Source organism: Daphnia pulex, chromosome 6 (assembly GCF_021134715.1).
Source record: "Daphnia pulex isolate KAP4 chromosome 6, ASM2113471v1".
Lineage (NCBI taxonomy): Eukaryota > Metazoa > Arthropoda > Branchiopoda > Diplostraca > Daphniidae > Daphnia > Daphnia pulex.
Genome location: NC_060022.1, coordinates 1269863 through 1282150, shown reverse-complemented (window position 1 = coordinate 1282150; position 12288 = coordinate 1269863). Strand labels below are relative to the sequence as shown.

General features: G+C 41.7%; 5 protein-coding genes across 11 annotated transcripts; all 5 read right to left on the bottom strand.

Moving 5' to 3' along the window:
- Positions 1 to 112: 112 nt before the first annotated feature.
- On the bottom strand, positions 113 to 843 carry LOC124196114 (larval cuticle protein LCP-22-like). The gene is made up of 3 exons (XM_046590934.1): positions 769 to 843; positions 567 to 682; positions 113 to 496 (listed from the first exon to the last, which is right to left on the bottom strand). The coding sequence occupies exons 1-3, from the start codon at positions 775 to 777 to the stop codon at positions 241 to 243; spliced, it is 381 nt and encodes a 126-aa protein (XP_046446890.1). The 5' UTR covers positions 778 to 843; the 3' UTR covers positions 113 to 240.
- Positions 113 to 11903, bottom strand: LOC124196111 (endocuticle structural glycoprotein SgAbd-3-like). Of its 2 annotated transcripts, XM_046590931.1 has the most exons (4): positions 11780 to 11903; positions 11548 to 11663; positions 11233 to 11470; positions 113 to 258 (listed from the first exon to the last, which is right to left on the bottom strand). In XM_046590931.1, the coding sequence occupies exons 1-4, from the start codon at positions 11867 to 11869 to the stop codon at positions 241 to 243; spliced, it is 462 nt and encodes a 153-aa protein (XP_046446887.1). In that variant the 5' UTR covers positions 11870 to 11903; the 3' UTR covers positions 113 to 240. The 2 variants fall into 2 exon arrangements, with proteins under 2 accessions (XP_046446887.1, XP_046446886.1); XM_046590930.1 differs by lacking the exon at positions 113 to 258 and having other exon boundaries at positions 11045 to 11470; positions 11780 to 11902.
- Positions 1675 to 2423, bottom strand: LOC124196116 (larval cuticle protein LCP-22-like). The gene is made up of 3 exons (XM_046590935.1): positions 2348 to 2423; positions 2137 to 2252; positions 1675 to 2066 (listed from the first exon to the last, which is right to left on the bottom strand). Exons 1-3 carry the CDS (start codon positions 2354 to 2356, stop codon positions 1811 to 1813), a joined length of 381 nt encoding a protein of 126 aa, XP_046446891.1. The 5' UTR covers positions 2357 to 2423; the 3' UTR covers positions 1675 to 1810.
- LOC124196109 (endocuticle structural glycoprotein SgAbd-3-like) lies at positions 1675 to 7594 on the bottom strand. 4 transcript variants are annotated; one of them, XM_046590925.1, is made up of 4 exons: positions 7466 to 7594; positions 7235 to 7350; positions 6889 to 7126; positions 1675 to 1828 (listed from the first exon to the last, which is right to left on the bottom strand). In XM_046590925.1, exons 1-4 carry the CDS (start codon positions 7580 to 7582, stop codon positions 1811 to 1813), a joined length of 489 nt encoding a protein of 162 aa, XP_046446881.1. In that variant the 5' UTR covers positions 7583 to 7594; the 3' UTR covers positions 1675 to 1810. The 4 variants fall into 4 exon arrangements, with proteins under 4 accessions (XP_046446881.1, XP_046446879.1, XP_046446880.1 ...); XM_046590923.1 differs by lacking the exon at positions 1675 to 1828 and adding an exon at positions 3274 to 3426; XM_046590924.1 differs by lacking the exon at positions 1675 to 1828 and adding an exon at positions 4896 to 5047.
- Positions 3274 to 5708, bottom strand: LOC124196110 (larval cuticle protein 1-like). Of its 3 annotated transcripts, none has more exons than XM_046590928.1 (3): positions 5568 to 5672; positions 3735 to 3850; positions 3274 to 3664 (listed from the first exon to the last, which is right to left on the bottom strand). In XM_046590928.1, exons 1-3 carry the CDS (start codon positions 5655 to 5657, stop codon positions 3409 to 3411), a joined length of 462 nt encoding a protein of 153 aa, XP_046446884.1. In that variant the 5' UTR covers positions 5658 to 5672; the 3' UTR covers positions 3274 to 3408. The 3 variants fall into 3 exon arrangements, with proteins under 3 accessions (XP_046446884.1, XP_046446885.1, XP_046446883.1); XM_046590929.1 differs by lacking the exon at positions 5568 to 5672 and adding an exon at positions 3946 to 4042; XM_046590927.1 differs by lacking the exons at positions 3274 to 3664; positions 3735 to 3850 and adding exons at positions 4896 to 5285; positions 5356 to 5471 and having other exon boundaries at positions 5568 to 5708.
- Positions 11904 to 12288: the final 385 nt, after the last annotated feature.

Genomic DNA, 12288 nt, shown 5'->3' with positions numbered 1-12288 from the left:
AATTAAGATATCGATTATCGGCAGAAATAATAAAAAATTGATCCCCCATAAATACCTGTACAAAACATTGTACTGGTATTCATTCTAACAAAAAAAAAATTAATCGCGTATGTACGGACGTAATTTCTCTGTATTGTTTTTGCGTAACTCGAGGAGGGAAATACGATTGAAATTGTACAAAAGCATCAGAGCAATTTGGTTGAGTAATTATACAAGTGAGCGGCCAATAAGTGATCAAGTTTACAGAAGACCGGCAGCCTTCAAGTCGGCGAGCATCTTGACGACGTGCTCGGGCATGGGGGGAGGTGTGGGCAAATGGTCACCGGTGGCCTGGAATCCGTTTTCATCGGCGACCCAGTTGACAGTCAAGACGACGCCATCGGGAGTGGTGAAAGAGTAAGATCCCTTGGAGACGGTGCCGATATCCTCTGGTTTAGGTCCAACCTGTTTCTGGTTTCCACTTTCGGAGACTTTGGTGCCATCAGCGCTTTCGTAACTGTGTGTATCAATGAGGAAGATAAATTTTTAGATTTGTTTAAACGCTTGGCTGCAACAAATAAATTTACGCAAATGAGTAGCTTCCATCGGCGTTCATTTCGCTGTTGGACGAAACGATTTCAATTGGCTTCTGATCTCCTTGGGGTGCGGCAAGAGCCACGGCCAAGAAAGCAAGTGCGACAATCTGTTTGTAATGCAATTTCAAGTAGGATTATTAAAATTGCATGAAAAATCAAATGTATTAGAGAAAAATACGATTAATCTGCTTACGAATTTCATTTTGCAAAATAGAAGAGTTCAGCTGCTTTTCTGAAGACAGTTGGAAGAAGAGTGTGATGATACTGCCAACGCTGACCATCTTTTATATTCCGCTAGGGTATGAAAGTGTTTGGCGTGTAGCCAGAACAGACCACTAGTGGTTATTATTCTGGGTGTGCTGAAATTGGACTCGATAAAGATGTAAACCGCTCTGGTGACTAGGAATTCCGTTCACCTTAGTGATTTTGACCACGTAATAACTGCGATTTTTTCACTTAATAGATACAGAAACAAAAACGTCATCGCCTTGAAGGCTTATAGAAACCAAAAGGGATAGCACCACAAAAAAATACAATGTTTGTTTTGAAAGGACATCTATTTGTACACCTCATGCTCTGTGATGACGTAAATTGTCCACACTTATTTCATATAATTCTAACTATTTCATAATTCCATATTATTTCACTCTTTTTCCCTTTGATCATTCATGTGTAAAGAGAAGGCATCATGTGGTATCATAAAAGATGTATATTTCTAAAATAGGAAGCGCAATATCCTTTTTGGCACAGACTCTTTTTTTTACTGTTAAGTACAAGTTAGAATACGTTCAGCATAACCTTGAATATCTCTTACCCATATTTTCACGATTACTTCGCAACCAGGATATTGTCAATAGACAACTCTGGCATCATCAGTCGTTGAATTTTATTTCTCGCGGAACGTTTATTTCGTCCAAAAATTCGGTTCTTATTTTGTCAAGAACCAAATAAAAATTACGCAATATATCTATTTGACTATTTCAAACTCCCAACCCAGCACCGGATTTTTTAAAATCAGGCGCTATAAAGACTGCAAAACTTTTAGAAATTGAAGTTCAAGATTTCCAATTTTATAATAACAAATTCAAACGCTTGTGTGTACGGAATTAATTTTTCTGTATTGTTTTTTGCGACACGACAAACTGGGAACAAAACTGAAATTGTACAAAAGCATCAGAGCAATTTGATTTGGTTGAGTAACTATACAAGTGAGCGGTCAGTAAAAGTAAACAAATTTACAGAAGTCCGGCAGCCTTCAAGTCAGCGAGCATCTTGACGACGTGCTCGGGCATGGGGGGAGGAGTGGGCAAATGGTCACCGGTGGCCTGGAAACCGTTTTCATCAGCAACCCAGTTGACGGTCAAGACGACGCCATCGGGATTGGTGAAAGAGTAAGATCCCTTGGAGACGGTGCCGATATCCTCAGGTTTAGGTCCAACTTGTTTCTGGTTTCCACTTTCGGAGACTTTCGTTCCATCGGCGCTCTCGTAACTGTGTGTATCAATAAGGAAGATAAATGTTTAGACTTGTTAAAACGCTTGGCTGCAACAATTTAACTTACGCAAATGAGTAGCTTCCATCGGCGTTCATTTCGCTGTTGGATGAAATGATTTCAATTGGCTTCTGATCTCCTTGTGGGGCGGCAAGAGCCACGGCCAAGAAAGCGAGAGCGACAATCTGTTGGGTGGTAATGCAATTTCAAGTGGGATTTTAAAAATGGTAAAATATTGATATTCAATTGGGTTAGAGAAAAATAAGAATAATCCACTTACAAATTTCATTTTTGCAAAATAGGAGAGCTCAGCTGTTTTTCTGAAGATAGTTGGAAGAAGAGTGTGATGATACTGCCAACGCTGACCATCTTTTATATTCCGCTAGGGTATGAAAGTGTTTGGCATGTAGCCAGAAATAGACCACTAGTGGTTATTTTATTCTAGGTGTGCTGAAATTGGACTCAATAAAGGTGGAAACCGCTCCGGCGACTAGGAATTCCGTTCACCATAGTGATTTTGACCACGGGTGACAATTGTAATAACTGCGATTTTTTTTTTATTTAATAGATACAGAAACAAGAACGTCATCGTCCATTGGGAATCAAACCGGATAGATCCCCGAAAGACACGATGTTTGCTTTAAAAAGGACATTTATTTGTACACCCCCTACACTGTGATGACGTAAATTTTCTACGCTCATTTTAGATAATTCTAGCAATTTCATAATCGATTATTTCACACTTATGACCTTAGATCGTTCATGTGTAAATTAAGAGAAGGTATCACGTGGTATCATAAAAGATGGACATTTCCAAAATAGGAAGCGCAGTATTTTCTTGGTACAGACTTTTTTTTAGCGAGAATTCCTCTAGAATACTTTAGCACAACCTTGAATATATTTACCCAAATTTTCACGTTGAGTCTCTTTCGGACAAATTTCAACGAAAACATCGCAACCAGGAAATAGTTAATAGACAACTCAGGCATCATCAATCGTTGAACAACATCATTCCACGCGGAAAGTTTATTTCGTCCAAAAACTCGGTTATTCTTCTCTTTGTCCAGAACCAATTAAAAATTACGCAAGATATCTATTTCAAACTTCTAGCCCAGCACCGGTCAAAATCGGACACCAACGTCTGCGAAACTTTTAGAAATTTAAGTTTAAGATTTCCAATTTTACAATAACAAAAACGCTTATGTGTACGGAATTAATTTCTCTGTATTGTTTTTGCGACACGACAAACTGGGAATAAAACTGAAATTGTACAAAAGCATCAGAGCAATTCAATTTGGTTGAGTAACTATACAAGTGAGCGGCCAATAAAAGTGAACAAGTTTACAGAAGTCCGGCAGCCTTCAAATCAGCAAGCATCTTGACGACGTGCTCAGGCATCGGGGGAGGTGTGGGCAAATGGTCACCGGTGGCCTGGAAACCGTTTTCATCGGCAACCCAGTTGACAGTCAGGACGACGCCATCGGGAGTGGTGAAAGAGTAAGATCCCTTGGAGACGGTGCCGATATCCTCGGGTTTAGGTCCGACTTGCTTCTGGTTGCCGCTCTCGGAAACTTTGGTGCCATCGGCAGATTCGAAGCTGTCGAAAAATAAGACGATTTAATTCAAAGATGAACTTGTACGAGCACTGGATGAGTAAGCGAGCTTACTCGAAAGAGTAGCTTCCATCGGCGTTCATTTCGCTGTTGGATGAAATGATTTCAATTGGCTTCTGATCTCCTTGTGGGGCGGCAAGAGCCACGGCCAAGAAAGCGAGTGCGACAATCTGTTTGGTAGTAATGCAATTTGAAGCGGGTTTTTAAAAATGGTAAGATATTGAAAATCGATTGGATTAGAGAAAAATAAGAATACTCCACTTACAAATTTCATTTTTGCAAAATAGGAGAGCTCAGCTGTTTTTCTGAAGACAGTTGGAAGAAGAGTGTGATGATACTGCCAACGCTGACCATCTTTTATATTCCGCTAGGGTATGAAAGTGTTTGGCATGAAGCCACAACAAACCATTAGTGGTTATACTATTCTGGGTGTGCTGAAATTGGACTCAATAAAGATGGAAACCGCTCTGGTGACTAGGAATTCCGTTCACCATAGTGATTTTGACCACAAACAATTGTAATAACTGCGATTTTTTTTCACTTAATAGATCCAGAAACAAGAACGTCATCGTCCGTTGGGAATCAAACCGGTCAGATCACCGAAAGATACGATGTTTGTTTTAAAAAGGACATTTATTTGTACACCCCCTACTCTGTGATGGCATAAATTTTCTTCGCTTATTTTATACACAGTAATTCTACGAATTTCATAATAGATTATTTCACACTTATGACCTTAGATCATTCATGTGTAAATTAAGAGAAGGTATCACGTGGTATCATAAAAGATGTGCATTTCCAAAATAGGAAGCGCAGTATTTTCTTGGTACAGACTTTTTTTTAGCGAGAATTCAGCTAGAATACTCGAGAATCCTTTAGCACAACCTTGAATATGTAACCAAATTTTCACGTTGAGTCTCTTTCGGACAAATTTCAATGAAAACATCGCAATTCGCAACCAGAAAATTGTCAAAAGACAACTCAGGCATCATCAATCGTTGAACTTCATTCCCTGCGGAAAGTTTTTTTCGTCCTAGAAATTGGTTCCTCTTTTTGTTCAGAATCAATTAAAAATTACGCAAGATATCTATTTCAAACTTTTAGCCCAGCACTGGACAAAATCGGACGCCAAAGACTGCGAAACTTTAAAAAAATTGAAGTTCAAGTTTTCCACTTTGATAATAACCGATAATAACAAATTCAAACGCTTATGTGTACGGAATTAATTTCTCTGTATTGTTTTTTGCGACACGACAAACTGGGAATAAAACTGAAATTGTACAAAAGCATCAGAGCAATTTGATTTGGTTGAGTAATTATACAAGTGCGGCCAATAAAAGTGAACAAGTTTACAGAAGACCGGCAGCCTTCAAGTCGGCGAGCATCTTGACGACGTGCTCGGGCATGGGGGGAGGAGTGGGCAAATGGTCACCGGTGGCCTGGAAACCGTTTTCATCGGCAACCCAGTTGACGGTCAAGACGACGCCATCGGGAGTGGTGAAAGAGTAAGATCCCTTGGAGACGGTGCCGATATCCTCGGGTTTAGGTCCGACTTGCTTCTGGTTGCCGCTCTCGGAGACTTTTGTGCCATCAGCGGATTCGAAGCTGTCGAAAAATAAGACGATTTAATTCAAAGATGAACTTGTACGAGCACTGAATGAGTAAGTGAGTTTACTCGAAAGAGTAGCTGCCATCGGCGTTCATTTCGCTGTTGGATGAGATGATTTCAATTGGCTTCTTATCTCCTTGTGGGGCGGCAAGAGCCACGGCCAAGAAAGCGAGAGCGACAATCTGCACGAACGCACGGCATTAATAAGGGAATAGGGATTGAGAAAACGAGGCGGTGAAATATAAAAATAAGCGTGGAACCAAAAAAGAACGACTTACGAATTTCATTTTTACTAGCTGGGGAGAGTTCTGTTGTTCTTCTGAAGACAGGAGAGAGAGAAGTGCGGTGAAGATTCCGCTGCTGACCATCTTTTTATATTCCGCCGCGGCACGAAAGTTGTACACAGGGAACTGCCCACTCTCCTAGGCGGGCACAAGATTGAAGGCAAAGATTCCCTATCCCAATTGCTATAGGGAAAGACCCGACGTGGTTTCGTGATTCCTCAATCCTCAGTACTTGCACGTCGTATAAACCTGCAGCGTGGGTAGTTGGTATAGCTGGTGGTGGCCGCTCGATGAAAGTGGTTGGCACGGATCCATGACATAAACCACTATTGGTCACTCAGAGTTAGTTTGCGGAGGCAAAAAAAAATGTCCCCTATGGAGATGGAAGCGTTTCTTACGAGCAACAAATCAATCGATTCGCCATAACCGATTTTCCCCACTAAATGGTATTTATTACTTTAGTTTATAGGTATTGCTGAATAGGACCCAGTCTTGAGGTCGGGCTGGAATACCACAAAAGGTGAACTGAAACCGGAAAACGTTTGGAAATGTCGCGATAAGCAATTTTGAATCCGACATCGTAATCAAGCCGGGGTCAAACATCCGTCACGTTATTTATAATACCTGGCGACATTTAATAACTATCCAGCAGTATATACTTCCGTCTTATACCGTGTATTATTTATTTTTTAGTTCGTGATTCTTGATTCATGTCTGCATAATAAATAGATGTGGCGCAATAACATGTTCAATTGAAACAAAGAAACATGAATATCTCATGACGGATGAATAGACGCGCACTGTCAACCCAAACGACAAAGAAGATTCATCCATTAGGTATAACCTTGGCAAAAGAAATGTCAAGTTGAGTCACCAATAAACTAGCGATTTAAATAAAATTTACAACCAGAAATTTATTTGTTGTCGTAATTTTCATTAATATCATCCCGGAACTTTAATTTCTTAGGAATTATCTTATCATTTCTAACTAGAAAATGAAAACTATTAAACCATTTTTGGCATTTTCTTCTTTGATTTATTCGGTCTTGTTTAATTTAGCGCGCGCATTTTAAATTTAGCGCACTTTGCAGTAACAATTTTGGTTGTCCTGTCCGTGTGTGACGCAATTAAATGTGGAGATGATCCGTTTTACGGAAGTAAATTGTCTGTATATTTTGTCGCCACAAAAAAGGGGGGAAACAAATGCCATTGAAGTTGTACAAAGCGGCCCGGAGCAATTTGATTTTTCATTTGAGTTTGAATTACGTTTGTTTGCGGGTATTATATGTGCAGGTGTTTACAGGAGTCCGGCAGCCTTCAAGTCAGCGAGCATCTTGACGACGTGCTCGGGCATGGGGGGAGGAGTGGGCAAATGGTCACCGGTGGCCTGGAAACCGTTTTCATCGGCGGTCCAGTTGACGGTGATGACGACGCCATCGGGAGAGGTGTACGAGTAAGATCCGCGGGAAACTGTGCCGATATCCTCGGGTTTAGGTCCAACTTGTTTCTGGTTGCCACTTTCCTCCACCTTGGTGCCATCTTCACTTTCGAAACTGTTGAAATCCGTACAGTCATTTCCAGTTGGTTGTCAGAGTGATTCCGAGAGATGTTAGTCAATCAATTAAGCCGGCCAATCACATAATAAGACGAATAAGACTTACGCAAACGAGTAGCTTCCATCGGCGTTCATTTCGCTGTTGGATGAAATGATTTCAATTGGCTTCTTATCTCCTTGGGGTGCAGCAAGGGCCACGGCCAAGAAAGCGAGAGCGACGATCTAAAAACAAAAGTAGAATGAAATCGTGAACCGACGAGATGAGAATGTTATTATTTTCTGGCGCATCGAAGCGTGTATATTAAATCCGAAAGTATATGTACAACTGAAGTCTTACCAATTTCATTTTGGATTTGGTTTGGTGGGGGGAGTTCTCTCTGTGCTTTAGAAGACAGTGGGAAAGAGTGTGATGGTATTCGCTCATCCTCGCCACCCTTTTTATACCTGCCTCCATCCGGAGGAGATTGTACACATGACCTTTTGGTTTTTGAAGCAATGCCGACTCCCGCCCCGACGGCCCAGCAACCCATCTTCTTCTTTTTCTTCTTCTTCTTCTTCTGCTGGAGGCCGTACATACCCTATCGCTGCGCTAGCATGTGCCGTATGGAGAGAGATAAGTGAAAGTGCTGAAAAGCGGCGGGTGGTGGGTAGTAGACGAATCAAGTGGCAACGGCACCCAATAAAATCACTTTCAAGAGGAAGAAGCATTTGCTGGCGCCGTGAATGTCACAGCCTTTTATTTTTGTCACCGATCCAGCAATCCAAGCGCGTCGCATTCTTATACCTTGGGCTGACAATCGTATAAACCTGTAAAACGTATTAGTCATTGTATAAAGTTACAATCGATCCTATATATGTGTTTGGTCAACTTGATGGCAGTTAATATTGACAAAGTGCCTGTCTAAAACTCGACACGGCCGGAGAAACCAAAAACCTAAATTCGAATTGGAAAACTTTCCCTTTATAGATAATTTTTTTCGTTTTGAAATAAACATGGCATCGACTTATTATTACAGCGCTTTCAATCCATAAGAAAGCCGCGTTCTTAAACCAAAACATATTCTGATGTATACAAGTGAAATGATATCACATCAGCCCAGTCTGTCTAACTTTTTGTCAAATTTTGATATGCGGTAACGTCAAAAGTCTGGAGACTGAACGACGTGGTAGAATTCTGTATAGACGATTGAAGGCCAAACGCGAGTCACCACTAATTGCCGAAGCCTGAGAGATAGGCCATACGTCTACGGTAGCGGGAGAAAGAGAGAGAGAGAGAGAGAGAGGGAGAGATGGTTTCCTAATTCCAAGGCTATCAGCACACTCCCACATCATCTTGATGCCATAGCTTTACGTGAACGTGATGCTCACTTACCGTGGATTCCAGGCCACTGTGAAAAAAAAAAGATCGGAGAAGAAGTACCACACACACACACACACACAAGAAAAATGTGTTGTCTGTTTGAGACGTCCTTTCGCTTCTTTTGTTAGAGCCTTCACTCCTATTGCGACGCTTCAGTAGTCCTTATTTTATTATTTGAATAAGTCGGAGGGGGTTTATTTTTATTGTGCACCTCTCCTGCTATTATGCGTTCGTGTTGCGGACGCAAGTTTAGATAACCTACATGTATAAAGAGAATGTGGAATTACTGCATTTATATTGCATGAGTTGACACAAAATAAAACAAAAAAAAAACTAGTGAGAATCTAACAAGAAAGAAGAAGAATTGTATGAAGTATGAAATGAAGAGTGTTTGATGTTTAAAATAGAACGGAAAGAAAAAGTTGGGTCTGACCCGAATTGATGCTTTTCACTCTCTTTGATATAAAGTCATAGGTGTGACTGTCTATACACATGCGCCCAGCAAGTCAGCGGAAGTCTATAGAAATGCATAGCGCACCACAGGCCCTTCCAATTCCCAATGCGATGATTACGTTGAATAATGGGAGAGTTCTATAAGGACTGGGAGAGACGATTCAAGCGGGCTGATCGTCCGAAACAGAGAAGAACCTGTTCATTTAGGCAACGAAGCAGCAGTGGCAAAACAGAGAAACCCTTTGACTTTCTGAATAAATTTATTCCTGTCAAAAAGGTGGTACCGGTACAACATGTTTAACAGATGGACGTCAACAGCGCTCCTTATATCTCAAGATGAAATGACGTTGATGCGCTATAGTGACATATGCCTTCCAAGCCAATTGACATGTTGGGTAGACGCGCCAAAAATGTCGTCCGGCCTGTCTATACAGCTATAACAGTAGCGAGAAACGAGAGAGGTGTCAGGCAGGAGGGCGTCAAGTTGTTACGCAATGTCTGCTTTGGCGCACTTCATTCAAACCGTTCGTGACCAGACTCTGTGAAAACGAAAAGAAGCTGTGTATACATTGAGTGGCATGATTTTTGGAAGGAGAGACAAACGCTATAGGAAATCTTGAAATCCCTTTCCCATGCGCCAACCCACTTCTATAAGAGTGAAGGGCGCATCCAGTTGGCGGCTGTTGCGCAGGCACTATCTAGTAAGACTTTAGCAGCAGCAGCAGCAGTGCTATTATGAAGAAGAAGGTTCCAGCAACAGCATATCAAGATATCCTTCGAGTTTAACTTATAGTATGTTGCTCCGGGCGGGAGATTCTAATTCTTTTTTATTCTTTTTTTCGTTAGGGTTCCACTGGTGAGCGTTTTTCTCGGAACTATATTTCCAACACCGGCTGTCGCCGACGTGGGTTATACATCGTAAAAACAATATATATGTACATGCATAAAATAATGTTTTATACCCATAAAAAGATGCGTACGGACCGATAGCCTTGCTGGCTCATCGTCACTATACTACTACCCATGGCCTTGTTCTTACGAGATAGTTAAAATCAAAATAACACGAGCCTCCCCCCCCCCTCCAAATTCTTCTCTTATAGCCAAGGATGTACTCATTCTTTTTTGTTTTGTTTTCAAATTGGCTTTTTGCGCGCTTTTTACTCGATCGTTTTGGCGCATAGTTTGACGAGTCATGAACGAGCAATCATTCTCCCCCGCCCATCTAGTCTGATCTGATAATAAGGAATCACGATGCTGTCTAATCGGTCTTCAATAATAATGCCCGCGTGCGTATTACGACGTGGGACCCGGAAGTACGTAGAGAAGACTGGCAAGGTTGCGCTAGGTACTCTGAGTTGATGTATGTAGAGGGGGAGGGAATTATTTGCTGATGGTACAGCCAACAACACCAAATATAGTCACACATTTTGGCTATACGCAGAGCAGCGGATCGTGTCAACTTTTGATAATGGAATTAATTGAACGTATCATTAAAAACAAATTCAAGAGTGTTTGAAGACGCTGCTGTCGCCGAGGTGCCGGTGAAGTGCTGATTCGAATTTAATTGGTTCAGGAAACTGCGTCACAAGTTCTAAGAAAATAAAAATAGTACTTTCAGCTATTTAACGTTACTTATGAAGGCGTAAAGTTGAGCGGAAAATACTTTCATTTGATCCTGATAAATTTTAGCCAGTCTTGAGTCGGCATGCCCTTAAGTCTTCCACATGATATGGGAATTCCCACCATGACAACACAATTGGTTTCGCTATTGTCACTATTTTATGGAGGAATTCTTTGATCGTTTTGGGTATGCGTTAATTATATGATGCATCTATTCTGGTTTGATTAAATACAAATTTCAAATTTTATTTATCGTTTAACGGGCAACACCTTCGCGTCGTATCAAAAAGACCCGCGTTCGATTTCCCCGTCCTAATTGTGTAATGCCCCATGTTTGCAGCGCAATGAAGTACGAACGTGCATCCAATTCAGACATGACACCAAATACTTTCTCTTAATTCTTGCATTGCTCATCACTATTTTTGCTGATTCATTTTGAATGAAAGCGATGAAACACAAAGAGATACAACTGAACCATTTGGATAGAAACGTACAAAAATGTATTCTGTAACCTGCTCACGGAAATAGTAATATGATACATGCCCATTTCAATTGATCTCAAGCTTACACTATAGGATCGTCAAGCGTTGTGGACGTTATGTACACATTAAGCGAGTTACACGATGGCTTATCAGGATATAATATTGAGCAGTTTACAGAAGACCGGCAGCCTTCAAGTCGGCGAGCATCTTGACGACGTGCTCGGGCATGGGGGGAGGTGTGGGCAAATGGTCACCGGTGGCCTGGAAACCGTTTTCATCGGCGGTCCAGTTGACGGTGATGACGACGCCATCGGGAGAGGTGTACGAGTAAGATCCCTTGGAAACGGTGCCGATATCCTCGGGTTTAGGTCCGACTTGCTTCTGGCTGCCGCTCTCGGAGACTTTGGTGCCATCCTCACTCTCGAAACTGTCGAAAACAATTATTTCAGTGAATGCAAATTCTAGAATTATTGGCATCAAGCAATTATACGTATGTTGACTTACGCAAATGAGTAGCTGCCGTCGGCGTTCATTTCGCTGTTTGATGAAATAATCTCTACGGGCTTCTTGTCGGCTTGAGGTGCGGCGAGGGCCACGGCCAAGAAAGCGAGAGCGACGATCTGCATGGTGAATGAACAATGAAGTGAAGGGGAGATTGAGACGTCAAGATTAAGGAATAAATAAAAAAGAAAAAACTTTCGCAGAAAAGAACTGTGAAGGGATGACGACAACTTACGAATTTCATTTTGCAAGTTGGGGGAGTGTCTGGCTGCTCTTCTGACGACAGTTGAGAGAGAAGTGTGAAGATGATTCCGATACTGACCATCTTTTTATATTTTACACCAGAACACAGAGCCGAATGAAAGTGATGTGGCGAAGCTTTCACAGGCAAACATTCTCTTCTTTAGCTGGGGGCATATTCTCTTGCAGCCACTAACGTGCTAGTGTGTATGGAGATGAGCGAAAGGAGAAACCAGTGGGCAGTAACAGCAATGCCTCCCAATAAAAATCCTATTTTTATTGAGGTAGGAAGAGACGGTCCACAAAGGAACTTTTGTATAATTGCAAATGCCACAGCACTCAGGGTCGTTTCTTGCTGCATAGACACTTTTACTCTTCTTCCTTTGCCCAGCAGTCAGCGATGGGCGCCCAACGACTCAAACGCGGTTGCGTAATTTCTATAGTTAATCTGTGTAGGGCCACCCGTGGTAACGGATAGCTCCAGCCAATTGCTCGTGTCCGGCG